Genomic DNA, 25,100 nt, shown 5'->3' on the forward strand with positions numbered 1-25,100 from the left:
GAGGACGGAAATTTACAGATAAAAACATTGATAAATTAAAGTACCTTTATATTTGTGCAACAATTTGGTTTACATTTTTTTTTTTTTTAAAGGAATGGTAGTAGTGTGTCTATGAAAATTGGCTTCAGAAGAGATGACTGCACAGTGCAAAGTGTGTGTGTGTGTGGGGGGGGGGGGGGGGGGGGGGAAACAAACTGTCAAGGCTGTAGCACCACATGCTGGTTAACGACTGCCGTTACAGCTAAAAAATCAAAATCAAAACTACGTCGGCGTTTCCAATTGAGGGTATGGTCAGGACGTTGCATTTTGTAGCTTTCCACAAAACAGTCCCACGAGTTATGGAAAGTGAAACAAGGCAGAAAATCTTAACATAAAAATCAGGCAATAGATCGTAAGTGGTAAAATGTTTTTGCTAAGAATGACTGATGTTATCTGACAAAAACAGAAGTAAAAAATAGTAGAGCTCTATGGACAAGAATGTTTTTCAAAAAGGAATATAATTAGTACATAATCTAATTAATTACGATCCCATATTTTAATCCTTACAGCCCCCATTTAAATCAATTTGTACAAACAATAACTTCAGGTGAAGGACATCTCCACCTCGGACAGCGCAGGGGTCGACAACGAAGACGCGGAGCCGGGCACAAAGGACGTGATACTGTCCATGCTCCTGTTCCACATGCTGCGATGAGGCGTGGACGGGTCGCCGGGCGTGGAGCAGTTAGAGGGCGGGCCCGAGCCCGAACCCGAACCCGGGCTGCCGTTGTTGGACATGGGCGAGGACAGGGCGTTATTGCGCAGACCTTTGTTTTGGAGCTCCAGCTGCAGGTGCTGGCAGATTTCCTCAGGTAGATGGAGAGATTCGTCCTTCAGCTTGCTGTCCAGCTTAGCCTGAAGCTGCACCGGACACACACACACAAGAAGAAGAAGAAGAAGAAGAAAAAAAAAAACAGTTTCAACCAGCAGTGAGAAGATTTAAAAAAAAAAAAAAAAAAAAAAGAGGCTTCAAGCTGTTTATTTCCACTCCCATCTGAAGTTTACTTTCAAACTAAACGCACAACAAACACAATTTACACCTTGCGTATTTAAAACAAACTTGGGAAAGCCTGCTTAGCTCAATGCTAGCAAAGAATACGAAATGCCATAGACATGCCAATGATTAGCATCTTTGTGGCGGTCTTATAATGCTTTAAGCAATGGCTATTTGAACACAAATGGGGGAGCAACACTTGTAGAGAGGCAATTTAACAATACTCACAGTTTCTTTATCTTCTGTAAAATGACTAACATTACAGCAGCTTACTGAGCTTAGTTGTGACTGTCTCCATATATATCCATGTCTGAATTATATTTAATTGGGTTACTTTTTTTTTTAGAAAGTCTAATATTATATAGAGCACTATTTTGCTTATTAAAACAAATACATTACAAACATGTTAGTTTTTCTTTGGGAGGCTGTAACGAATGAATGGCATTCCCAATCATTTTAGTGGGAAAAGAAGACTTTGCGGTCACGGGACTAATAAAATGTGTATCTCAACGCACCACTGTAATTGACAGTAAAAAAATTACATCTTACTTTTGTAACTTCTTTTCGGAGTCTGTGCTCATTTTAAGATACGGAGTGGAATCAGCACTTGCACTTGAAGCATAATCTTTTTAATCGCAATTATCTGTACTTCTACTGAGTCGTTTTGGCGCCTCGGCGTCGGACATCTCAAACCAATCTTTGACTTTGACTCTGCTCACCGCTGGCAGCTCCTCGTCGATGTGTTGCAGCACCTCTCGTTGCCTCAGCATCAGCTTGTCCAGCCTCCTGCTCTGAGCCTCCTCCAGCTGAGGAGGAAGGAACATGTTGGAAGTCAGCAGGGGGAAATCATCCAAATTCTCTTTTGGCCCCCAGATGATTTATTTTTAAATTTGGTGACCGCTTGACGACAGTAAAACAGTTGTACTCAAGTGCGTTTACCCTGCGTATTAGGCTGACAGAGTCTTGAATGTGTTTCCTGTTGATGTCGTTCAGTTCTCTATAGATAAGAGCGCAGAAAAGCGTTTGAATGAAAATGAATGATTACAAATACGTGAGTAAATAAATAATTACATCTCCGCCTTGTCTTTGTCCCGGCTCTTGGCTTCACTGATGCTGTTCTGTCGCTTCCTGTCGAGGATTTTCTGGAGCTCTTTCTTCTCCCTGTGGACAGGAAAAAAGAAAAATGCAGAGAAGAAAAAAAAATAAAAATAAAAAGTGGTACATGGGTTCTGAATTCCCCGCGATCGGGCTCACTCACCTCTCGCAAACCTCCCTGAGCTTCTTGAGCTGAGCCGCTTGGCATTCGTGCGCCGTTTCCTTCAACCTCTGGAAGGACTGGAAAGATGGAAACAGCACAAGCGGGTGAGCGACGCCACTCGGACGGCAACGTCTTTCTGGTGAAGGGATTCTCCTGCACCTCTTGGAGGTACGCTTGCTGCTTCTCCATCTCCAGCGAGTGCAGCTTCTGCCGGAGCGTCAGTAGTTCCTGCATCTCCCATTCCCTGAGCTGGACCGTCTTTGTCTCGTGCTCCTGATTCAGGGCCGACAGTTCTCGCCGCACTGGCTCTTGGGGCTCGCTGGAAGGCAAAACAGGCATCACAGCCTGAGCTTCTTCTACGGCATGTTGCCATCTCACAGATCCTTACTTCTTCTTGACACTGCGTTTAAGGTGTTTCTCCATCTGACTGCGCCTCCTTTGCAAATCACACTCCAGCTGACTACTCCGAGTCTTCTGCTCCTTACTGAGATTCCACACCTAATGCACAAACAGAGTAAGTACAGTGGTACGTGGACGTACTTTATTGGACTGGACAAATGCTCAAAACACACAAATCACTGCTACTGATGTCACTCACTAGGCCACGCCCCTTAAAGGCACACAACCAATGCATGATTACTACATTGCAGTAATTACACTTTACAACAATCATTTTATTTCTTTACTTTCTCTTGTCTTTGATCTTTTATACAATACAGTGCTATTTTTCTTTAATGGTGTTTTTTGGGAGGCTGGAATGGATGAATGATATTTCAGTCCAGTTCAACAGGGAAAATGAATTGACGAAACCAGGAAGTTACCGTAATGTGCAATTTTTTTCCCCCAAAAAATTCTTAAAAGTCAATAGTACGCATATACATAGGTATAGGGGCAAATGGAAAAAAAACTTTCACATTGTATAAATGTATGCGTCGTCTAGTGGTTATGAAAAAGCAGTACACTTTCATTCCAAAATGCCACCGCCACCTAGAGGTTATGAGAAAGGTGTACACTTTCATTCTAATATGCCACCGCCACCTCGTGCTTATAAAAAAGGTGTAGCCTACATTTTCATTCCAACATGACAAGGGTACGTATGACTGCATTTATGTACAGTTGTGCTCGTAAGTTTACATACCCTGTCAGAATTTGTGAAATATTGTTTTTGTTTTTTTTGTTTTTTTAAATATGACTGATGACTGAACAACAACCATCATAAATTTATTTATGGTTCGGTTTTGTTTAATGATAATGCTTTTCTAAAATTATTGACCGTTTAATTTGAATCCCATTAAAATAAAATTATCGCCTGGTCCTTCATGTTTTGTTTAATTGAATAATTGTAGCCATCTTACAAATTCTGCCCGGGTAATCAAACATGAGCACAACTGTGTGTTTTCTAATTTACTAAATAAAAGCAGGGCTGTGAATTTCAAAATAAGAGTAAGTAAATTAAAAAAAAGTATTACATGTTCAAATAAAGTGCTTAACTTCAGAATTATTCTTGAAAAAACTAACAAAATAGAGATAATATTTCATGTTTTGATGGGTAGATATCATATGGGTAGAAGCAAAATGATGCATTGTAAAAATGCATTATACATAGGTTGAAAGGTTTTCCAAAATTTTGAGGTCAACTTTGGGGGTGCATATTATACAATGGTGCGCATTATACACGAGAAATTACGGTAAGTTGCTTGGTGAAGTCAAGAGACCACTGTATTTAAAATTCAGATATGTGGAAACACGTACCTTCTTCAGGTGTTTCTTTCGTAACTCTTTGAGGTCTTTGCTGTGCTTCTTAATGAGCTTCACGTAGTTTTTGTGCTGCTTCAGCTCGTCTATCGACTGTGCTTGCACATCTGAGAGATGTGACGAAAAGTGAATGAAGGGCATTTGTCAAAAGGGAAGAAGGAAAACGTGCAACTGAGGGAGACACAGACACACGTGCGGAAAGTGATGTGGCGGTGGCGACGTTACCTGCCAGAACAGCGGCGATGAGGTCTTCCTTTTGGCTTTGCGCTACGCAAACACGTAGAAAGAAACGAGGGAGAAGCAGACGTGTGAAATGGATGTGGGGGAAACAAATCAGGCAGCGGTGGGGGGCAGAAATCAAAAAGCAACGTGCAGAGCAGGTCAGTTTTCTTTAATTCGAGATGTGCGCATGTTCGCTACCTGGCTGGATGACGTCGGGGCATTCGTCCAGTCGGTAAGGAGGGGGGAAGGGCGATGCGACGCACCCTGGGATGTCCTCGTGCTCCCTTTTGGCCTCGCCATTTCTGGGCAGGTTGGGGAAATGCTGAGAGCGGCCAACAGACTTGGACGTAAGTGAAAGTTGTTAAAACTGAATCAATAAGCCAAGCGATGTTGCACGCACCTCGTAGTTCTCCTCGAGGAGCACAGCCAGTTGTGTTTCTCTCTTGTCCAGCTGGCTGACATGCTTAATGGGATTGGTCAGGGCCTCGGCGTACTCTGAAGACACGCATAAAATAAGTTCAAGCAGATTTTTTATGGGGTTTTTTTTCGCTAAAATGTTCTTTTTTTGGGGCAGTGTTGCGGTCCGCTCACCCTGGTGTTCATTCGGAATGTAGTCCTGAGCCTCGGTGTAGACCAAGAGAGAGGGCAGCAGGAGGGGTTGGTTCAACTCATTCTTGAGGTTGATGTAGTGGTAACCTAAAAAGGAGGACGCAATCCAATTGAAGCTTGAAGTTCAGCCGAGTCACCTCTCAGGTGCAGTCCGTGTGCACTGACCTGGTCTAATGGCCGAAACGGGGAGGATGCGATGTCCGATGAACTTGCCGTTCTCTTCGAATACGGCGATCCTCAGAGAGGCCAGCGTTGGGAGGACCACCTGGGGAGCACGCTTTCAGTTTCAAGACGGCAGCACAACTAAACGACACAAGACGGATGGTAAAAAAAGAATTGTCGACCTTATTAAAGACAAAAGCGTCGTCATCCCAAACAGGATCTAGCGAGTTCCCGTTGGAGTTTTTCGTCCTGTATTTCCGTTTTGTATCTGTAGGAAGTCCAAATACGTCCACTTCCACATACACGCCAACCTTTTTATCACTCAGGAACTGGCCTGAGATCACCTGACAAGTGTTGGAAATGCAAGTTGTGTTTAGGTACTCAGAGAAACTTGGCTAATGTCTACATCGCCCTACATTTGCCCTGACCTTCACTTTGACTGTGTTGGCAACTATTCCATCCACTATGTTCTCCGTGAAAGGGTCAAAGTGCTTGTCTGTCCTCCTCATGAACTCGGGCTTCAACAGGTAGCCGCTGTGGCCGTTGTACTCAAAGACGCCCGTGTTGAGCTGCATGGGCAGATCTAAGAGAAAGCCGACAAAAGGGATGAAGAAGACAGCGGGCTGGTTTGCTGGTTTTGAATCCTCCAGTCACGTGCTCACCAAGGGTCTGGAAGTTCAGCGCCACCATCTGGCACCCGACGTTCCAGAAGAGCTGCGGCATGTAGTTGGAGCTGTCCACCCTCGTTCCCTTCGGATAGATTCGGCTTAGCTGGTTCTTGTTGTACCTGGAGTAGTGCTGTTAAAGGGGAACTAAACCTCAACACATTTTTTCAAAGCAAAAACACATTCACATTCAACACGGCACTCTGGTTAATATTATAAGAATTAAACAGGATCATTAATCAGCGTAAGGGGGATGCCATGTTGGGCAAACGCAGACTGGAAGTAACGACGAAACAGTGTTTGGTAACTCGAGCAAAACTAGTGATTTTGGAGACGTGAGGATTCCGCAGGACAGCGGCGATATGTAGCTTGTCGTTGCTGAGTATTTCTTAACCATGTATGATTTTCTTAATAAAGCCGGTAGTGACGAATACAAGTCACATTCTCGCGAGAGCGAAAAATACCTAAAAATGACAGCCCCCGTGAGCGAGTCGATGCGATGTTGTAAACATATTTTTTAGAATCAAAACTTTGCAGATTGAAGTCAACAGCAATTGATTAGTAAGATATGTGTACTGTATTTAATATATAACAGAAAAACATCTTGGGTTGCGTTAACTGTTAAAGATATGAAACATGTGGTGTCAGTTTGGGATTTACAAATGCAAAACGTGCAACGTTGCAGTGCCAAACAAAAGGTGACTAGAAGTGACGACTGAATCCACTTCCGTATGCAATGCAGCGATAATGTTTCTCCCATGGAAGCCTCTAAGGATACTCAACAAACTCGATGGGCGAGTTCTTCAGCGTGTCCATGCCTTTGGTTTCCACAAATGACGACATCTCAAAGAACTTCCTCCTCTCTGGTGTTAAAGAAAAACAAGTGACGAATATTAGCCCTCAAAACAAAAGTTGCCAGGTACAGTATCGCTATCCCACTTACTGGTGGCCAGCTCAAAGCTCTTAAATTTGACAGGTTCGATGTAGTTGACGAGTGTGGACATCTCCTCTGTGGCGTTGACCTCGCTGCTGGCTGTACCCTAGGCAGGACAGAGCCGTCAGTCAGCCCAGCGGCCAATCAAAATCCAAAGCTCCGATGCGAAGGGGGTCGTACCTCATCCGAGTTCTGCTTTTTCAGCTCGGTCACGGGTTCGTCTTCGTCGTCCTCCTCGCTCTCTCCCTCGCCTCCTGTGAATGTGCAAAGAAATAGCCTGACGCGACAACAATCATTTCAAAAAAATTCAGCTCCAATCGGCTCTTTGGCCTACCAATGGACTTGCGAGGGTCAGAGTCTTTGACCATCCTCTCGGCAAGCTTCTCCTCCGCGCTGGACAGGATCTGTCCTCCCTCGCCTTCCAACAGAGGGCAGTCTACACACACAAACTGCCCAATAAAGCCTGAACATGTCTACTGCACACAAATTAACTATTTCTAAAGACACAGACGTTAACATTTCAGGATTTAGCGGACTGCTCAAATAGTGTACAAAGTTAGACATTACGTATGACCAGCAAATATCCCAAAAAGGTTCAGGGATATGAATGAAGCGCAAGACTGGATTTGCAACAGTCAACTTTTAAAAGCATGTGCATATCTGTCCGTGGGCTAAAATAAAATTCATTCATTCATTCATACTGCACACGAACTGATTTTGTCATTTCCTCGCCTTTGTTGCGTACCAGAGTGGGGCGGTGAATGCTCCTCCAGTTCGCATCGTCGTATACTGCCGCCGCTCGAGGGCCGGTGGTGCTGGTGCTTCTTCTTGTTTTTGATGACAATTTTGCCCAGCATCTCTTGCGGCGAGGGCAGCGGCTGGCCTGGGACCAGCTGTCATCAAGCGCAAGATGGAAAAGATGAAGCTTCCATTGCACAACGTAACCATAAATATCTCAAGCGGAAGCTCCTGCAGTCGTCAAACGACTTAAAAACTTCTGGCTATGACGACCAAGGGCATTAAAGATGACAGACAGAATGCAGCCCAGATTAAAAACAATAAGACCTAACTGGAGATCAGTCTTACTGGATATTTCTCCAATGGGTCAATGAGCAAGGCGTCTCCAAATATGGTCCGACAATACTCCGCCATCTTGGCTTGCTGCTTGGCCCTGACCAAAAAAAGGAAAAGAAAAAAGAAAAAAAGCTTTATACACTGCACGGGCCTCGTCAGCTTTAACACTGTTTTTGTGCATGTTAACTCATTCACTGCCAGCCCTCCCAGTTAACATGGATATTTGACTTCTAAAGCCGTCAATGGCAGTGAATGTGTTTCAACAGTGAACCACCGCAAAATTGGCGTGCATCATTCACGCCCCCCCCCCCCCCCCCCCCCCGCTTGTTGCGTATTTGTAAGCGATCGGTTTTATGGGTTGAACTCTGGCGACCCCTGATGGGACGAGCCAAAAACACAGAGCACAGGGAAGACAATCCTATATATCAGCCAGGTTCTGACAAATTCTTTACAATGTGTGTTTTAACAATTAATTGTGTTTTGATGGGGGGGGTGTTTTGATGTTGAAGGGATAAAACTATAAAACTTTTTTTGAAGATGTTCTCTCAATATTGCAGCAGCAGGCGGTTCACTTTTTTGCCACTCACGAATCAACGTGATTTTCAAAGGACAGGATGAGGGGGTACGGCGAAGTCTTGAAAGCGCTCTCCGCGATGGCTTCAATTACCTCCTGCAATCAGAAAGACACAATGCCGGAATCCACCAAATCAAAGACGTGCTGCAGTTCTGCAGCATCCAGGAGGTGGCGGCGCAAACCTTGAAGGGTATTTCAGTGGTCATGGTGAAGCCGTGGGTGATGTAGGGCTCCTCGTCCTGGGGTCGACCCTTCCAGCAGTCCAGTTCGACACAGCGGCAGCCGGTGAGCAGCACCTGCCTGTACATCTCCACTGAGGACAGACCGGTGAGCTGACCCACTGGAGACGGACGGGACAAGAGGAAGCGATGGGAGCCGCTCGGACACAAAACGATTCAGTTTCTGTACGTTTCTGGTGCTCTGGTGTTTATACCTGTGAGGTACGTGTTATGCGAGGAGTTGATAAAGTAGTGCGACAGAGGTTGATTCATGTCGTCGATGACGTCCAGTCTCTCTGGAGGAACGATGCTGTTCTCCTCCCCTCCCAGATACCGCGTGAAGGCCTGCAAACTGATCTGGTCTGTAAGCGAGATGCAGTTTAGTCGTCTGGGTTGTGGTTTTTGCTGCTAACAAGCAATCCTTGGCGGAAAACATTTGTCCAGGTTCATCTGCGAACATACCTCTTTCCAGCTGGCTGATGTTGGTCTCATATTTCTCCATGATCTGTCGGACCTGCTCTCGTTTGAGCGGCGGGTACAGCACCTCGTTCAGGCGGGAGTCGCGTTGCCGGCGGTTGATGAAGTCCGTCAGCAGGTCCAGAGAGTTGAAAGGCTTCCCCTTGGAGCCACTGAAGCGGCAAAGACAAGCAGGTGAAACAAACAAACTAGCAAAAAAAAAAAAACAACAATGAGCGTGCTAACTGAGTGCCGCTTGCCTTTCCTCAAAAATGCTTTGGATCTCAGAGCGAAGGCATAGACTGTTGAGAAACTTCTGAAAGGCTTCCCATGTGAATTCATCTGGCTTTAATCCATCAAACTGCGGAGATGGAAAAGAGAAAGCGTTAACATTGTTAGAAAACCCTAAATAAAAGCAAAAATGATCAGATAAATCTGTTCTGTGTAAGCAGCAAGAGGAAAACACCACCAACGGAATTACTGACAGTGACAATTATAAAAAAAACGGCCCCTTATGCTTCAAGTCTTGTGACTTTAGATAGATCTTTTGGAGAAAATGAGAGGCGGCTAATCAGGACGAAAGAAACGCAGTTTGAGCCCAGAAAAAGCATAAGCGCACCAAGACTATTTTGTAACCCATTCAAAGAAAAGTAATCATTTATTTTTTTTTTGTGTGAAAAAGGGACATAATAAATAAATAAATAAATAATAAACCGGCAATAGTTGTTTGATAAAAAAAAAAAAAAAAAAAAGCATAACAAACAGAAGGATGACTACGAAATAACTGTTGAAGATGACAACAGGCAAAGTGCAGGAGAGACATTGACCCACATCATTTCAAACAAGGAAAGACGCGCTCGATTTACGCAGCGCATTTGTGTCATTACCTTGTTGTTCACAAGACCGCACTGCTCCAGCGCCGTCTCCAATCGCCGTTTGTCTGAAAACATCTTGTGAAAGCTGTAAAACAGAGAGACCCCGTGCGCAGACCTCATTGAGTGCTGGTTTTCAACGACTGCGACGACGCTGTTGATGTGCGTCTCTCACTTCTTCACTGGGATCTTTCCTTCCTGATTCACCTGCAGCTTTAACTTGGTGTACCTGAACAAGTCAAAGAAAACAAAATCGTGTGTGTACGTACTCTCCGAATCTCACACGAGAGTTCTTACGCTTTGAGGAGGAACGTGTTCCGCGATGCATTCTGGGAGAGTATGTTTGTGGCCAAAGTGAACAGCTCATCAGTCCAAACCTGGGAACAGGCGGGGGGAAAGCTGCAATGCCAACACTGTGGTGATCGGTGAGGAAGGAAGGATGGAACGAGGACAGATGGAAGGGTGGAGAGGAAGGACGGAAAGACGGATGATCGGAGCCCATGGTCGGCTCGTCAGACGGTTGCCATAGTTACCTTGGCTGTGTCTTCCTGCATAGCCTGAAAGTTGAGGAAGGAGATGTTGACCAGTTCGTTGCCGTGGACGACGGTGACCAGCTTCCCCTCTACGTTGTCGCCTTTCCCGAAGCCGAGCAAATCCCGAAGCTTGGGGTCCTGAGGCAAAAGTACAGCATGACCTTGACGCTATTTGGATGCGATTACACTCACAGTTGACACCAAATAGCGGTTTTAACAGATATTACGAGAATTTTATCCACAAAATCCCTTCTTAACACAAATGGAACAATAGCTGTACATGAAATACTTCTGCCGCAATGACTTTTGATTTCCATTTCTATCTGTTGTCAAACGGTGTCCCAAAAGTCACGACACCTTTTTTCGATTTCGTTTCAGGTGTCAATTGGACAGACGTGAGCCCATCATCATTCGACAGTTTAGGATTTGCAGTGTTAATAAGCATTAACACTGGCGCTGAACTGCAGTTGGGTTTCGTAAATCATCTTGCCAGGCGGAAATTATGCAACGCTCTTCCAAAGTCAATCGGTGGGATATGCGTCGAAAAACTGCAAAGTCTATGATGTCGAATGCCGATGGCCTCAGGTCTGTCAGAATGATTCTTAAAATTCTTAAAAAAGGAAGTGCATCAAGACGTTTGGGACATCCTGTATAACAACTAATTCCGGGGGCAAGTGTGTATATGCAATAATATAACGATCCATTTAAATGGTCTTCACAGTCATAGTGGTCCTCCCGCCCGAAACCATAACAATGGCGGCCTGCGATAAAAATGTAAAAAACTAAGTTCTGCTGTCTCCCCTTTGATTTGATCGCAAACAAACTCATCTACATGCCTGCCCGAGACCGATTTCATGGCTACATTTGACATTGGATTCGCGTTGCGCCGATGACACGAGGTCTCCATCAGCGGTTGTGTCACTTCCCGCTCCATCTGCGCTGAGGCTCATTAGCGCTCTGCCACCTTTTGCGAGCAATGCACACACGGCGCACTCATGCACATTTTGGTGACGGGCACATTTGAGTGGCATGAATTCGTCAGCAGCGGGAGGTGACGGCATGACACACACACAAACACACGCACATGCACAAACCTACCTTTGGTTGCTTGGCGTACTTTCCTGTTCTGGTGTCCCTGATGGTGCTCATGTCCAGGATCTCCACCTCCTAAAAAAAAGAAAAAAATGTAAAATAAAAGTAATGTTTTCTTTTCGGGACTTTGTGTTAACATTTGTTGGCCTTACAGCCCCATCCTGTGACTACTGTTAGCAATTTAAGCAGGGCGACCCGTGAGTCAAATGTGCCTCTCTCAGTGAGTCAGCAGCTTGCCCGGGTTCGCAATTTGACTTGCCCAGATCTCGCGGATGTGCGGGGCCTGCAAGGCCGAGCACACGTGTTCCTTTCAACCTTTTTAGGAACACACATTGTATCACTGTGAAGGACACACATTTTCTTGGAAAGGTTTTTAAGTAAGACGCTGTTGAAAGAACAAAAGTGCCATTTTGTATCCATTTGATACAGGTGACAGCTGATGCTGTTCATAATCTAGTGTGGTCCAGAAGAGGAGAAGATAAGGCAAGTGTAAATATAAAAAAAAAAAAAAAAAAAAAGATATATTTCTTGAGCCCTGCTGGTTCCCTTTTAGCATTTTTGCCACATCTCTATCTGCATTCCTGCCCCATGGTTTCCTCATTCTCCCGTCAGATCTTTCATGAATTAAAAAAAAAAAAAACATTTATGTCATACTTCCTGTTATTCACTCTCTGTCTGCAACTGTCTGTTTGTGAAAGGCCTCCTTGCTCGTGCTTTCTCCTGCTGTAGTTGGAGTTGCTCTCCAGAAAACAAACTGACTTTGAGTTGGGAACCCATGTTGTTTGTTGTCCTCTCCGCTTCCCCGTGATTGGCCGCATGCAGAAGGAGACATTAAAGACTATTTCAAAAGGGATCACAAATTGAGTTGCACTCAAACCATGTCCTCCCATTGGCCTGTGGAGAATCATTTTGGTCCCGGGGGGATTAAAGTGCTTCTGGGTCTGTAGGACGCGCACACAGGCAATCATTGAAAAAAAGTTCCTCCTCTCCCACAGGCTGTGGTTTCATTCTGCCATTGCCATGGCGACTCCTTGGAGACCGCAAGAACTGAGACGACAACTTTGTCTGCCGCCCGTGTGCGCGTATGTGTGTGCGTTTTGACAGTTAACGTTTTGTTACTGTCCTTTCAAATACACACACACACACTTACGGCAATGTCTGCTAATGGCCGACATGCAGGCTCGAACTTGTGAAACATCCTGACTTGTTGAGCAAGATGGTGTGTGTGTGTGTGGGGGGGGGGGGGGGTTGCGTCGGGGGGGGGGGGGGGGGGTCAGACAAGCATGCGCAACTCTTCACGGCTGAATTTTTATCTCCGCCATGTGTCATCGTGTGATTCGAAAAAACGTGCAAGGTTTGCGCACAGTGCTGTTTGTCGAAACGCTGGTGTGGGGGGGCGTGCTTGCTGAGAAGGTCGGCCATTTCTGCGAGTACATTCCTGACATATTCCGACCTTGTGCTCAGCTGGCCCGCGTGTCTCGCTGTGCAATATTGAGCTGGTCGCCACAGCTGTAGAGAGAAACATTCATCTGTCGGCGCTGAGCCCCAGCGCGGCCCACGCCGTTTATCACTTTGGACTCTGATCGTTGCGCCAAATGAGTCGACTTTTCCTGAAGTCCAGAATTTCAGAGTACCGGAGGGACACGCATTTTAATAAACATATAAATAGCCAAGTCATTCCTCACCAAACGTTTCCTGAGCATTGCTTTGGGCACTGCATCAAGCCGGAACAGAGCCTTCCCCAAAACTGTTCCGACAAGGTTACAAGCACACAATTGTCCTTCATGTCGTGGTCGGTAAGAATTCAAATCAAGCTAATGAAGTCTTAATGCTTTCGTCTGTACAGTGTAGCTAAAGCATTGTGTTACCAAACAAAACTCAGCAGAGGTCAGACTATCTTTAGCCAGCGTACGGTTAAGAGTTACTGCACTTTGATTAGGCTGTCAAACACTTTGTTCTCTCCTTCCTTTGTTGCTTTGATTGACTTTACCCTGCCACTGTCCCACATTTATGATCCGCACACACACGCGACACGGAATATTAAAGGCCAAGGAAACAATCAAGGGAGCGCCACTCCTTTCCTGTGCCGCGCCTGCAGATGCGTTTTGCTGAAAGATCGGCGCACCGAAACGGCCCTCGGGTGACCAATCGCGGTGGGGTTCAAATGTCGCGTGGTGGCAAGCGTGTCAGAAACCGATCCCCCCTCTTCCCCCGTAGCGAGGCGAGACCTATGACCTTTAGCAAGCGCTGCAATTGTTCCCTTCCAGTTGAAAGTAACAATCAGCTATCAAGAAATAGGCAGGATTACATTTATTTTGCCAAATAAATTTTGGTGGTCTGTGGAGTTCAAAAACAACACTTTGATATACAAAGTGACTATATGACTATTAATGCTGTATAAATGGGGGGGGAAATAAGATGCGGGGCAATTATAAAATGTCACGAGTTTAAGGACATTTTTTGAGGGTTTAAAAAAAATAAATAAGTTGCAGCTCAAATAAATGACAACCTTATCCAAAAAAAACTAAAACTAAAAATGTAAGTGGGTTTGCTAAAAATGAGCAAACCCACACTAAAAACTAATTCAAACGAACAAAAAGTCAAAACAAAACAGAAAACAACTCTAAAATCCAAAACTATTATAACTTTGGTGGAGACACGTTTGTGCAGCTGACACACAAAGACAAAACATTCCAAATATGTTCGACATGGATTAGCCAGCTCTCTTTCAAAGACTAAATAAGAAGATTGAATCATTGACTCATTAGCATTGGCATGAAAAATAAAGGCGTGTTAGGTTTTCGTGCAAATGTCAGGACTTTACACTGAGGCTCCCTCTACGGTTCATCCAGACAACTACCTGAAATTACAGAGCTATTAAAACTAGATTAAAGAAGTTAATGTTTAGGGGAAATTAGGAGCTTTTCGTTTTTCTAAAGGTGCCTTGCAATACGAGAGACCTTTTTTTCAAAATGTTCACGTTCCGAGCAGTTGTTCGGCCTGTACGGTGGCGGTCACCTCTGCTCACTTCACACCAAGCAACCTTGGGAAAGTCTGCTTAGCTTCATGCTAACAAACAATGCAAAGCGCCTTAAGATGGGCCGAACAGCATCGGTGTCACATAGGACAACCCTTTACGCAACAGCTCGTGGAACACAATAGACGCAGACGGACATTACAATACTCACAGGCATATACTCTTTATCCTCTGTGAAAAACAACCCATAGTTATACTGCAGCTGACTGAAGAGTTGTAACCGTCTCCATGTATTATTATACTACACCCAGGTGGCCGAGACGCACACACCAGAAGGAGTTACACAATTGCAATGAATGAATCATGAGGCATGAACTGTTTTTGCTTTATGTTTTTGTAACGTACAACCGACATTCCTAGTTTACCAAGCTTTTAACCAGGGGACTATTTTAATACGCGGTAACCGCCATTACACTTGAAGGTATGCTTTCAAGTGCACGGCAGCACTGTACGAGCGGTAGCTTCCTCCCGCAGCAGCTAGCAACTTTGGAGCCGATGGATTTATTTATTTATTGTTTTCTTTGTTCTTCTTCGGAATTGAGTGCGGAGCCACACTGCCGCTCCATTTGCACCCGCAGATAATAGCACACGTGACCGTGCGGAAGAGGGGAGGAAGCTGTCACATTATCAAATGACACATTCAACTTCCCCAACAACCCCTGACGTCGTGTGTGTGTCTGTGTGTGTGTGTGTGTGTGTGTGTCTAAACCCCTTGATCCAAGTCAACTCCCTGTAGATGTTCGAGGAGGTCAGTTTTATTAGATCGCTACTTGTACCTGCCAACAATTGTATCGCAAACCGTCCATCTGGCTTATATTACACGCGTGTTCTTTTCGGTTGGCTATGACCGAAACAGCCTTTCAAAGAACTAATTGGACGATTTTGGAACAGATGCCGCATTCATGCGCTCGTTAAGAGTGTTAGAGACAATTACATACCACCATCTAATTAAAGTGAGGAAAATCCAAGTTTGTTGAAGTTTAAAAACAAATAATTTCTTGAGTGGTTGGAATACTGTGACAGGCTGACAAGACATATGACGGTACACAAGCGCCCTATTAAACCCCAACTTGTTATTTTGGGTTAATTAGTCACGTTTCAAGAAGTTTTTCACATTGGAACGTTTTGTCAACTGATTTCAGTGGCAAGCCTACGAGTGTTGTTGGTCGTCGCAATCCAGGGAACAACGCACACGCTTCAGTTGGTTTGCCGTTCGTGTGCGAAGAATCGTTTTGGATCCATTACAGGCTAAACGGTCTGCGGTGAGGCAATTACGTCCGTGGGTGGGAAAGCCCCTCAGGTGCTACTGACATCTCCCTTATACTTTGTTGGAGGGACAGCGAGAAGCACGAGGGAGCGGAATCTGGAGAAAAAAGCAGTGGGGTGGGGTGGGGTGGGGTGACTATGGCGGCGGTGGCACATGAGATCGGGCAAGAAAATCACACTCCATCATATACCACGTCTGCGCAACTTCCTGCCCGCTGAGAAAACGAGCAAGAAGTGTTGTTTCAATTCCTTGAATTTAGGAAAGGGAAAGTTGAAATGGAGCATCTGCTCCGGTTAAGGTGGGAAGACGACGGAGGGACATAAAAATGTTCATGCAAAGAGGGACGCGGGGCAAAGAGGGGGAGGAAATATGTCACGTGTGTGTGTGTGTGTGTGTGTGTGTGTGTGAGACGACTTCCAGCTGTCATGGGAGAGAGGGAGGTATTCACTTAAGTCATCAAGCACAGCACAATTCAGCCTGGTGCGACTGTACGTCCGGCGCCGACCTTTTGGAAGCTCGCAGAAGGGCTACTTTGTAAACTACTGTACATACGACATACGCTCGACAGGGTGATGCAACGAGACATTTCCTGCGGAGAGATATCGCTGAACCAACTGCATGAATTAGCAAAAAATCTTTTTTTTTTTTTTTCACCATGTCACAGGAACACCAAGGCCAGCCTGTACAGTACGTGACGTACGTGAGACCAGCTGTCGTTACTTTTAAATATTTTGAATTCAAAGCCTGCTCAAGCAGGTAGGATATAAATCAACAGCGCGGCTCTCCAAGTGTGGATAAAGGTTGAAGTGGAGGAGGTCTAGAGAGTGGATGTTTAAAAAGGGGGAAGGAAGGCAGAGAAAAGAAAAGAAAAGAAAAGAAAGGTCATTACACTGCACATTTCGAGGATGTGAAGGATGAGTGATGGACAAGAGAGGGGTTCCCGTCGAGTCCAACTTTGAAATGTTTCCTTGGAGATTATTTGCATAAATTTGCACTGCATCGCAGTTGGTAAATAAAATACATTTTTTGCCACTTCCTTCCTTCCACTCTTGCTGTTGCCAAGGTAAGTTTTCACTGAAAGAAAACATACTGTACTAAAACAACCACTCAGTAATTGATTGGTCCCGTTCCAAAACATAGCTCAAGGAAATTTCTTCGAAACCCGTCCCTGATTACAAACACACAGGCGTCTTCGAATCAGAGTTAGCTGAAATCCAATGTGAAGAAAATCAGAGCAGCCACGTTGACGAAGGTGCACTGGAAAGCTAATATTTTGGGTTCCGCTATTCCGAGAAATGGGTTCCTCTCCACGACGTCAAAGTGTTCTCATTAAGAAGCGAAAGAGGGATATCTGTGTTGCTGTGTCCTCGTCCCTGCTTCTCCGCAGTGCCGGCAAATTCTCCACAGGGGGAGCCACAAAGCCAAATTAAAGGCCTGAACGCTTCTGAAATAACAGTGCAGAATTTCAGAGCCGAAAATGAATCTGTTGACGGAAAGCACGGATTCTATTACCGGATGATTTAAGGCATGTGGACACGGTTTGTGATGACAACAAGCAGGAAGTTGTGACAAAACAAATATTGTGGCACTGGTTTGGGGCGGGGCGGGGGGTGGGGGGGGTGGGTGGGGGGGGGGTCGCTGGCATTTCCAGGGAAGTTGTACCACATTTGCATCTCCTGTTACAGAACTCAGTCATCCTGCTCAACTTCATCTTTAAATAAATCTTTGCTGAATTGTGTCACGGCGACACCTTGGGCAAAAGAATGGCCTATTATCTCAAAACACACACAGACACACACGTTGGGAGAATGTTCAAGCCCGAGTCTGTCTGGAGTGTGACACTGACGATATTGATGATGCCTTTGGGATAATATAGCAACCGGAAATACCTGGAGGGTTTGGGAGTTGAGTTATTCAAGGAAAATGCATGATGTGCAATATTTCTGGATGAATGAATGACAATATGACAGTCGAAAAAATTAAAAGAGGATTCCTGGTGGCATCACAAACAAAGCCTCCCTCGCCTCCCAGCCCACATCCTGCTATTACGTTGCCTGTAGCCATGGGCTAATTACGTCCGATAAATGCCTACGATGTACAATCTAATATGGCCACGGTAATGGCTTTAAGCAGTTGTGGGCAGGAAGGGGTGAAGCGAGATGATGGACTAAAGAGGATGAAGAGCGCATCACGGAGGAAACAAGGGACAAGGACAAATTGGTGAAAGCCGTTACGCCCAACATCCGTGTTAGCACGTGCGTTAGCGCGTTCAAACCCAATTGTGCCTCTCTCTGTGTTTGTGTTTGCGTCTCACCATGTTGGCGCCTCCCGTCCAGTAGAGGAAGAAGCCATTTGGGTCGACCTTTAGGGTTACCAAGGTGGGGCAACCGCTGCTTGTCTCCTAGGATGAGGACACAGACTGGTTGGAATAACACAGAACCACACAAAAGAATACAATGCGCACATGCCCCACCTGAGCTTGATGCTAAATGAACGTAGCATACTTCTCTTTTTAACACTTGTGCGATGGGATGGCACGATGAGAACCAGAAAGGTCAAATGCGCTGCAAACGTCAAGAGATGAGTGCATCTCTTCGGTGTTTTCATGCACCGCGATGACCGCGTAATGATGTCACACGGCGTAGGATCATTACGTGGTCAATGGTCATACACACACATTTTGCAAAACAGGTCTGACGGTGTCCAATGTCGTGACAGACGATTGATATCATGAATCTCAAGTTCACAGCATCATCTGCCCGGCAACCCGACGGAAAATTATTCAAACGCTGCATGACAAACACAATCTGATTGCCCGACTTTATATCGCAACTCAACGAGCCAAGAGTCATGGAGCTAAATTGAAAAAGTCTCGACTTTGTGCGCTAATTTGGGCAGAGCATTCTATCATAAAAGAGATTGTGAGATTGGAGGTTTGCAAAGTTCTCGAAAAGCAAATCGCAGAACTTCACAGAAGTCGAACATACCTTCAGTTTAAGATCCAGGCTCGGCTGACGGAGGACAGAGAAGAAGGAAAGGTTTGGAACAAAAACGAAGACAGAAAAAAGAGTGATGTGTGTTCAGAAGAACGGGTGGTTCAAGGAGAAAATGGAATAATCTGGTAATTATCATGTTACAATAAAGTGCTCCAGTGCAACTGCGCGCTGAAAATAAATCTCCACACTTGTGGCGTGTTGTGTAACTGAATTCATGCAAACTACCATCAAGGCCGTGACCTTGTGTCACTCTTTAGTTCCTTCTTATTCTTAGTCGCTGATTTCACTCAATATCGCCCCCTGCACACAGGGCCGGCGCCAGAAAAATCGTACACACACAAAGACACTCAAACGTCGCCCGAGAGAATGCGATCTGTCAGCTCATGTGACCGCTAACAGCATCTCGCTGCAGGAGGAAAGCACAATTTCCTTTACGTGGCTGTGCGCGCAACAGGTCGAAAGTTAGTTTGCGAAAAGACCGCACTCAATTCCCCGCAAAAAAATGAAGTGTCATGCTGACCTGACGTCCCGCCGTGCTTTTTGCTTGTAAGTAGGCAGTACATCTATAATAGGACCTACTCCCTAATTAGCACGCTGTGAAAATCCCTAACAAGGCGTTGCTGTGCTTTTTTTTTCCTTCCGTGCCAATCATCCGTTTGTTGCATTTTCCTCCCTAATTGATTGCTGGGGCCACATCTGCGGCCCTGACCTTCTGACATGCACGCTCATTAACTGAGCGTAGCGATGAACCCCCCCCTGTCGGCTAATGATCACCCCTTAGCCTCTCTTCCAAGACAACTTCCTCCTCTCCACTCCTACTTGGAGAGCGCTGCCCTGTGCCCCTTTTGCCAAAGTGTTAAACGCTAACCCTCCCTAGAGAATGGCATGAAGAAAAAGCCAGGAGACATCCAGGCATCCTCACACACTTTTGCATGTGGCTGCGGTTGACCTTCCACCCCTCCCTCCATCCTTCAAGCCATCCGTCCATCTCTTGTTTCTCGCCCCCGTGCCACGGTGTCAAGAGCGTTTGTCAGCGTGGTGTCAGAACACCCCGAGCTCTCGAGCACGAGTGAATCGGTCCCACTTCCGAGCGGCCATCTTTTGTGGGAAAGCGAGGACGGGTTAAGTGATAAGCAGTGCTCTGGTGTCGTAAAAAAAACTATGGAGTGGGGGGAGAAACAGGCTGTAATTGCGCACTAGCTGAGGCAAAGGTTAAAACGTGGACAACGAGATGGAAAAAAAGAAAAAAAGAAGGAGCTGCTTGCATGTTCTGACACGCTGAAAAACAAAGTGAGCAGGCGGAAACAGCGGTGTTTTACAACTGTTTTACAGCTAATTATAAAAAGTCTTCAGGCGAGTTTACTAATTTGGTGGCAATCTGAGAGAGATTGTGGCGTCTGCTCAATTGGACGTTGGGGAGGAATTTTAAGTGAATCTGAGATGGAATTCATCTCAGTTGAATTGCGGGCCGGGCGGCGGAGGGCGGAGCAGTCGCGCTGGTGGTGGAATCAAAACGGTTCGGCTTGGAACTCAACAACAAGCTGGAGCAGGAAGTCCTTGGAAGTGAAACGCACACCTCCGAGACACGCACACAAGCCCAAACACAGAAGAAAAAGAAAGCTCATTTGGAATGTGTATTCCAGGGCCTCCCAACCCTTAACGTGCACAATTGTGTGTGTGTGTGTGTGTGTGTGTGTCATTTGATGTGCCAAACACTAAGAAATATGCCCAATGCTATTGAGGAAACAGAGGACCTGTTGTGACGCCAACCGGTTTTGTCGACGAGGCTTCAACGAGGAAGCGAGCGTGGCGCTGGAGCAAAGCAGAAATGAGAAGAAAATATGAGAAGAGGTGTGAAAGGTTGGCAGAAGGAAAGAGGAAACAAACAAAACAACGGCGCGAGCGATGTCGAGGGGCTAACAGTGTGATGAGACGCTGGAAATTGGATTTTCATGTCAACAAACTGTCCTAAAAGGAATATGTCAATGTTTTCCCCGATTGACGGCAAGCTAATTTCAGACGCATTTGGTCATTTCTAAAAATAGGTACCGCCTGTCATATATCCCGCTTTAGTGCTGTGCTGCCCTTTGCTATTTATACTCGTGAGTTTGCTTGGTTTCATTTGGAAAAGAGGTCGCGTTTCCCTAAAGTTTGGGGTTAAATCCATTTCAAATCACTTTTTAAGATGAAGTCAATTCATTGAAAAGGTGCGTCATCCCTGTGGATTTAATGGGATTTGAAAATCCTTCTGGAACAAGAAGGGGAAAATCAGGGGAATCCTTGTTAAAAAAAATTCATTATACAATTCATGACTTTTTCAAGAAAGCCCTCTTCCATTGAAAAGTGTTGCTTTGCTCACAGTTTTTTGGCTCCGGGGCAAAAATGTTGATGCTTCTCAATTTGCAGGGCATCGTTTGCAGTTGAGGGCCTCAAATATTTGAGAGTTATTCTGGAAAAATGCCCGTCACAAGCTCCCAGGGTCGAGAAGCCCCCCCTCCCCACCCCGCCAAGAGGCTTCGGAGTTACGAAGTGTTTGCAGGAATTGCTTTCAATGCCGATGTCGCGACGGAACATCACGGCCAGCCGCATTTTTGTTTTGTCTCGAACAATTTGTTGCTCATCTCGCTCGTCTTACTGATTCTCCAAGACGCACAGCATGATTGCTATTTTATTTTTGTTTTTCAAAGGGAAAGGAATAAAGTGCGTTTCTCAGCTTCAGTATGCTTAATTGCCAGCTTTTCCTGGGAATTCCCATTACACGCTGTTGGAATCCGTGAGGGGGACACAGGGGGAGCGAGGAAATCAAAAGGACATGGCGGTCGTCGCTTTGCGTGAGAAGACGCTTCTTCTGATGCCAGATGGCCTCATTGTCCCCATGTGTGCAGGGCCGCTGATAAATGCTCTGTACTTCAAATCTGCGGACATACGCTGCGAAGGGGGGGGGGGGGGATAAATAATAAAAAAATTATTTAAAAAAATAAATCACATGACATTTTTATTTAAAGGAAGGTTTGTGTTTTCTGCTCCCAGCGACAAGTATCACACAATCGAGAAAGTCCCAAACCCGCGTCCCACTCTGTGCCGCTTGCAAATCGCCGGCGCCGTGACGAGCGCAGTCAAAAGTCCCGATGCCGGCGAACTTTGACCGTCGCCGTAGCAACACCCACCCTTTTCGCCGGGTTTATCGGAAGAAACACCAGCGGCCCGCTTTGCCTGCTTGCTAGTACGACCAATACGAAAGCCACGAGAGTAAAAACAAAATATAGCCATTTTTATCGTGATATGATCTTGCATACGTTCCTGTTGTGACCCAAAAGACAAAGCGGTTGGCATATGAAGGGCCTGCAAGCTGAGCAGTTGGAGCCTATCGGTCAGCTGCCCGGTTAATCATTGCCCACCGCACGCACCCTTTAGCTCTCCGTGGAGGAAGCTGCCGGAAGAGTAACGCCAACACACACGGGGGCATTATGGCCGCATGCCCGAGTTGCCCAACAACATGATCCAGACGACATGGGCAACAAATACAAGAGCCGCGTCGCAAATGCCACCTTTAGAAAGACGATCGGTGAAGCTACAAAAGAACAACACCTCTCGGTATGATCCGGGAAGTCTCTACCCGGCTGCAAACAAACAAAACCACCGACAAAAACAACAAATATTGACGTTAATCAAGTCTGAGTGCGGTCGTCGGGGTGTGCGGGTGTAGCGAACGACAGGTCGCCCAACATTTGGGTGGGTTGCCTGAAGAAAGAGTCAAAAGTTGCTGATGAGAGGGGGTGGGGGGGCCAAAAAATTGAGCCTGGGGAGAACCGGCTGGACGGGAACGGAGCACAACACAGACATTCGAGCGCTGGTGGCAACTGAACTTGCTGGTAGTGATTCGGATGACACACACTCACACACACACAGTTGCAAAGAGTGGGCTTGTGTGTTGAACTTTTGCACACACCTGCACTTCACACATACACACACGTTGAAATGATCGCTTCACCAAACTTGACAAAACCAAAAGTTGTCACCTCACCTCGTCCCATTTAATGAATTTGCCTCCCTTCTTGAGAGCCTCATGGACGGACACGGGTTTGAGCTGCAGCGCGTGGACTCCCGGCTTGGCCCCGGCCATGGCGAGGGACTCTGCCCGGGTGCCGACGCCTTAACCCCGGCGAAGGCGAGCGACGCTCCTCGGAGGGGAGGGCGGGGGTGTGTGTGTGTGGGGGGGGTTGTGGCAACTCCGGATCTCGACGTTCGCTTCCTCCGAAGCGACTTCTCTCTTCCGGGGAGCGCTCCGGAGAAGGTGGCGCCGAGTCGTCCAGCACAAGTCACAGGCACCCGGAGAGACTTCGGAGAACGAACATGACGAGTGGGCGTGCGACGGTGACGGTGACTGGCGACGCTCTCCACGCGCGCGGGGACCAAATTTGACTGCAACGGGGCTTGACCCGCTTTTGTTTATTCGCGCAGGATCCTTTAATCGCGCACTTGAGCCCACGGAGAGATCCTTTCCTTCCGTCCTCCCATCTGCTCGAACCCTTCGCTCCCTCCCCAACTTTCTCAGCTTCCTCCCTCCCTCTCTTCCTCCCCTATCCTCCTCCTCCTCTTCTTCTTCTCCTCCCTGCATTTTTTTTGTGGGGCTGAACAAAAAAAAAAAAAATAGAAGACAAGCGAGAGGGACAGCAACGTCAGACTTGAAGTTTGAAAAAGAGTTGGGACTTTTTACAAAAAAAAAAAAAAAAAAAAGGGGATGTGTTTTTCTTCATATCCTCTATGCGCCCCCTCAAGTGTCTCTCACTACATGAAAATGTGCTTTCTTTTAATACAAGAGAGGGAAAACAAGAGCCAAAGTTGCATTTTAGACGGTGTCACGAAAGTCCTGCATGACGTTTGGGAGCAGTGTGGGGGAACAAAATGTACACTTGAAGTCCAGATAACCCACATTGGCAGACATCGTACAGCCGCGTTCACTGAGCAGCAGCTTCCCATGTAAAATACACAAAGTGTGATATGCTTGGCACAATTTCGTTCACATCAGCGGTTGTCCGGCGCAACTGCAACCTCCCCCAAATACATCTTCCCTTCGGATATTCCGCAGGCATTTCCGTTTTAGAGTGCCTCGTTGTAGGCCGTGAGTGTGTGCACGTCACAAAGAGAAAGACTGAAGAGCAGGCGGGGGACTTTTTTTATTTAGTTTTTTTTTTTCCGGCTTGACAGCCAGCTTGTGGACTGGGGGCTTCAGGCTGGCGTGGCCACTTTAGAGCGCCTCGTTGTCACTTTTGAGTTGTATTTTGTGTATAAAAAGCGCTGAAAAAAATAAAGTTTGACTGATTTATTATTAAATTTAAATGGATAGATTTTCATGAAGCGACGTGTAGGCTTTAGAAAGATGCTCGACGAAGTAGCATCCAATTTTCCAGGGCTCGTCGTGGTGTTTGATTGACAGCCGATAAAGCGGACACGCCCAGAGCGGCAAGACGAGCTTGATTTTTTTCCCCATTGGCGATTTGGCTTTAATGAATCCAATTTAGCAGGGTTGTTAAAAACACTCTTCTCCGTGGTGTGCCAACTTTAGAAGACATTTATTTTCACTTTACATGGACTTTAAGTAGGTGATATGGAAACAAGTCACTGTGGGGTCAAGCAGGTCAATTGACGCAAACGCTTCCACATTATCCAACATTGCAACATCGACCTCACATAAAACGCTCACGAACCACATTATTATTATTATTATTTTTTTTAATTAATTCCCCCCCCCCAAAAAAAAAAATTGACCGGGACACGACAACAGAAGATGACACGCGTCACAACCATACGGCACGTCACATTTGCCGTGAAACACACGAAATCCGGGTGGACATTTGCATTTTGTCAACGGTAAAATGCCACATGCATAAGCAGGGGTATTGTGTTGCTGTGGCACACACACACACACAATTATTTTGTGTTGAAGAGCAAGCACCTGTGCTATCAATAGACCAGTCCAGCCCACTTCATTTCTTCTGGTTTTCATTCCCTTTGGGCCTTCTCACCCCTTCAATCATCTGGCTGTTAATGAAACACACACACGCGCGCGCACACGCGCGCGGTAGTATCGCTTCGCAAGTGTTACGGGGGGAGAAAAAAGGGGCGCACAGTAGCGAGTTGGGAGTTCACGTTTGTTGGGGTCAATGTGGAACAGCTCTCCGATCATCCCACGTGGCAGTCAGGACCCGTAGTCGTCGAAAAAAAGAGGATGAAGGCCTATCGGCGGAGTGGGTGATGAAAAGACAAAGGGGGGGGGGGAAAGAGAGCTGCCTTGGAGTCCAGTGACAGGCGGATTTTCCCTCCCAACGGAGCCAAAGAGGAG

General features: G+C 46.1%; 1 protein-coding gene across 2 annotated transcripts; it reads right to left on the minus strand.

The window, feature by feature from the left end:
• Nucleotides 1-478: 478 nt before the first annotated feature.
• Nucleotides 479-23,310, minus strand: plcb3 (phospholipase C, beta 3 (phosphatidylinositol-specific)). Of its 2 annotated transcripts, XM_061764357.1 has the most exons (34): nucleotides 22,782-23,310; nucleotides 18,076-18,162; nucleotides 11,464-11,532; nucleotides 10,366-10,503; nucleotides 10,130-10,209; nucleotides 10,008-10,061; nucleotides 9,848-9,920; nucleotides 9,221-9,321; nucleotides 8,967-9,133; nucleotides 8,720-8,866; nucleotides 8,469-8,626; nucleotides 8,300-8,382; nucleotides 7,725-7,809; nucleotides 7,384-7,531; nucleotides 6,973-7,074; nucleotides 6,819-6,892; nucleotides 6,648-6,744; nucleotides 6,483-6,567; nucleotides 5,702-5,826; nucleotides 5,468-5,622; nucleotides 5,222-5,383; nucleotides 5,043-5,142; nucleotides 4,860-4,964; nucleotides 4,669-4,763; nucleotides 4,467-4,590; nucleotides 4,272-4,313; nucleotides 4,044-4,153; nucleotides 2,680-2,789; nucleotides 2,451-2,610; nucleotides 2,292-2,368; nucleotides 2,105-2,194; nucleotides 1,973-2,030; nucleotides 1,753-1,839; nucleotides 479-900 (listed from the first exon to the last, which is right to left on the minus strand). In XM_061764357.1, exons 1-34 carry the CDS (start codon nucleotides 22,878-22,880, stop codon nucleotides 583-585), a joined length of 3,765 nt encoding a protein of 1,254 aa, XP_061620341.1. In that variant the 5' UTR covers nucleotides 22,881-23,310; the 3' UTR covers nucleotides 479-582. The 2 variants fall into 2 exon arrangements, with proteins under 2 accessions (XP_061620341.1, XP_061620342.1); XM_061764358.1 differs by lacking the exons at nucleotides 10,130-10,209; nucleotides 10,366-10,503; nucleotides 11,464-11,532; nucleotides 18,076-18,162; nucleotides 22,782-23,310 and having other exon boundaries at nucleotides 9,226-9,321.
• Between the last annotated feature and the right edge of the window lie 1,790 nt (nucleotides 23,311-25,100).

The sequence above is a fragment of the Phyllopteryx taeniolatus genome, chromosome 23, assembly GCF_024500385.1.
Source record: "Phyllopteryx taeniolatus isolate TA_2022b chromosome 23, UOR_Ptae_1.2, whole genome shotgun sequence".
NCBI classification, from domain to species: domain Eukaryota; kingdom Metazoa; phylum Chordata; class Actinopteri; order Syngnathiformes; family Syngnathidae; genus Phyllopteryx; species Phyllopteryx taeniolatus.

What these genes read in the sequence shown, in the direction of transcription:
- plcb3 (XM_061764357.1), bottom strand. Translation starts at nt 22,880, where the DNA reads ATGGCCGGGGCCAAGCCGGGAGTCCACGCGCTGCAGCTCAAACCCGTG. An exon ending in AGTACGCCAAGCAACCAAAG is followed by an intron (nt 10,504 to 11,463) that starts GTAGGTTTGTGC and finishes CTTTTGCCTCAG; the next exon opens with GACCCCAAGCTTCGGGATTT. An exon ending in GAAAGAAACACCTGAAGAAG is followed by an intron (nt 2,790 to 4,043) that starts GTACGTGTTTCC and finishes TTTGTGCATTAG; the next exon opens with GTGTGGAATCTCAGTAAGGA.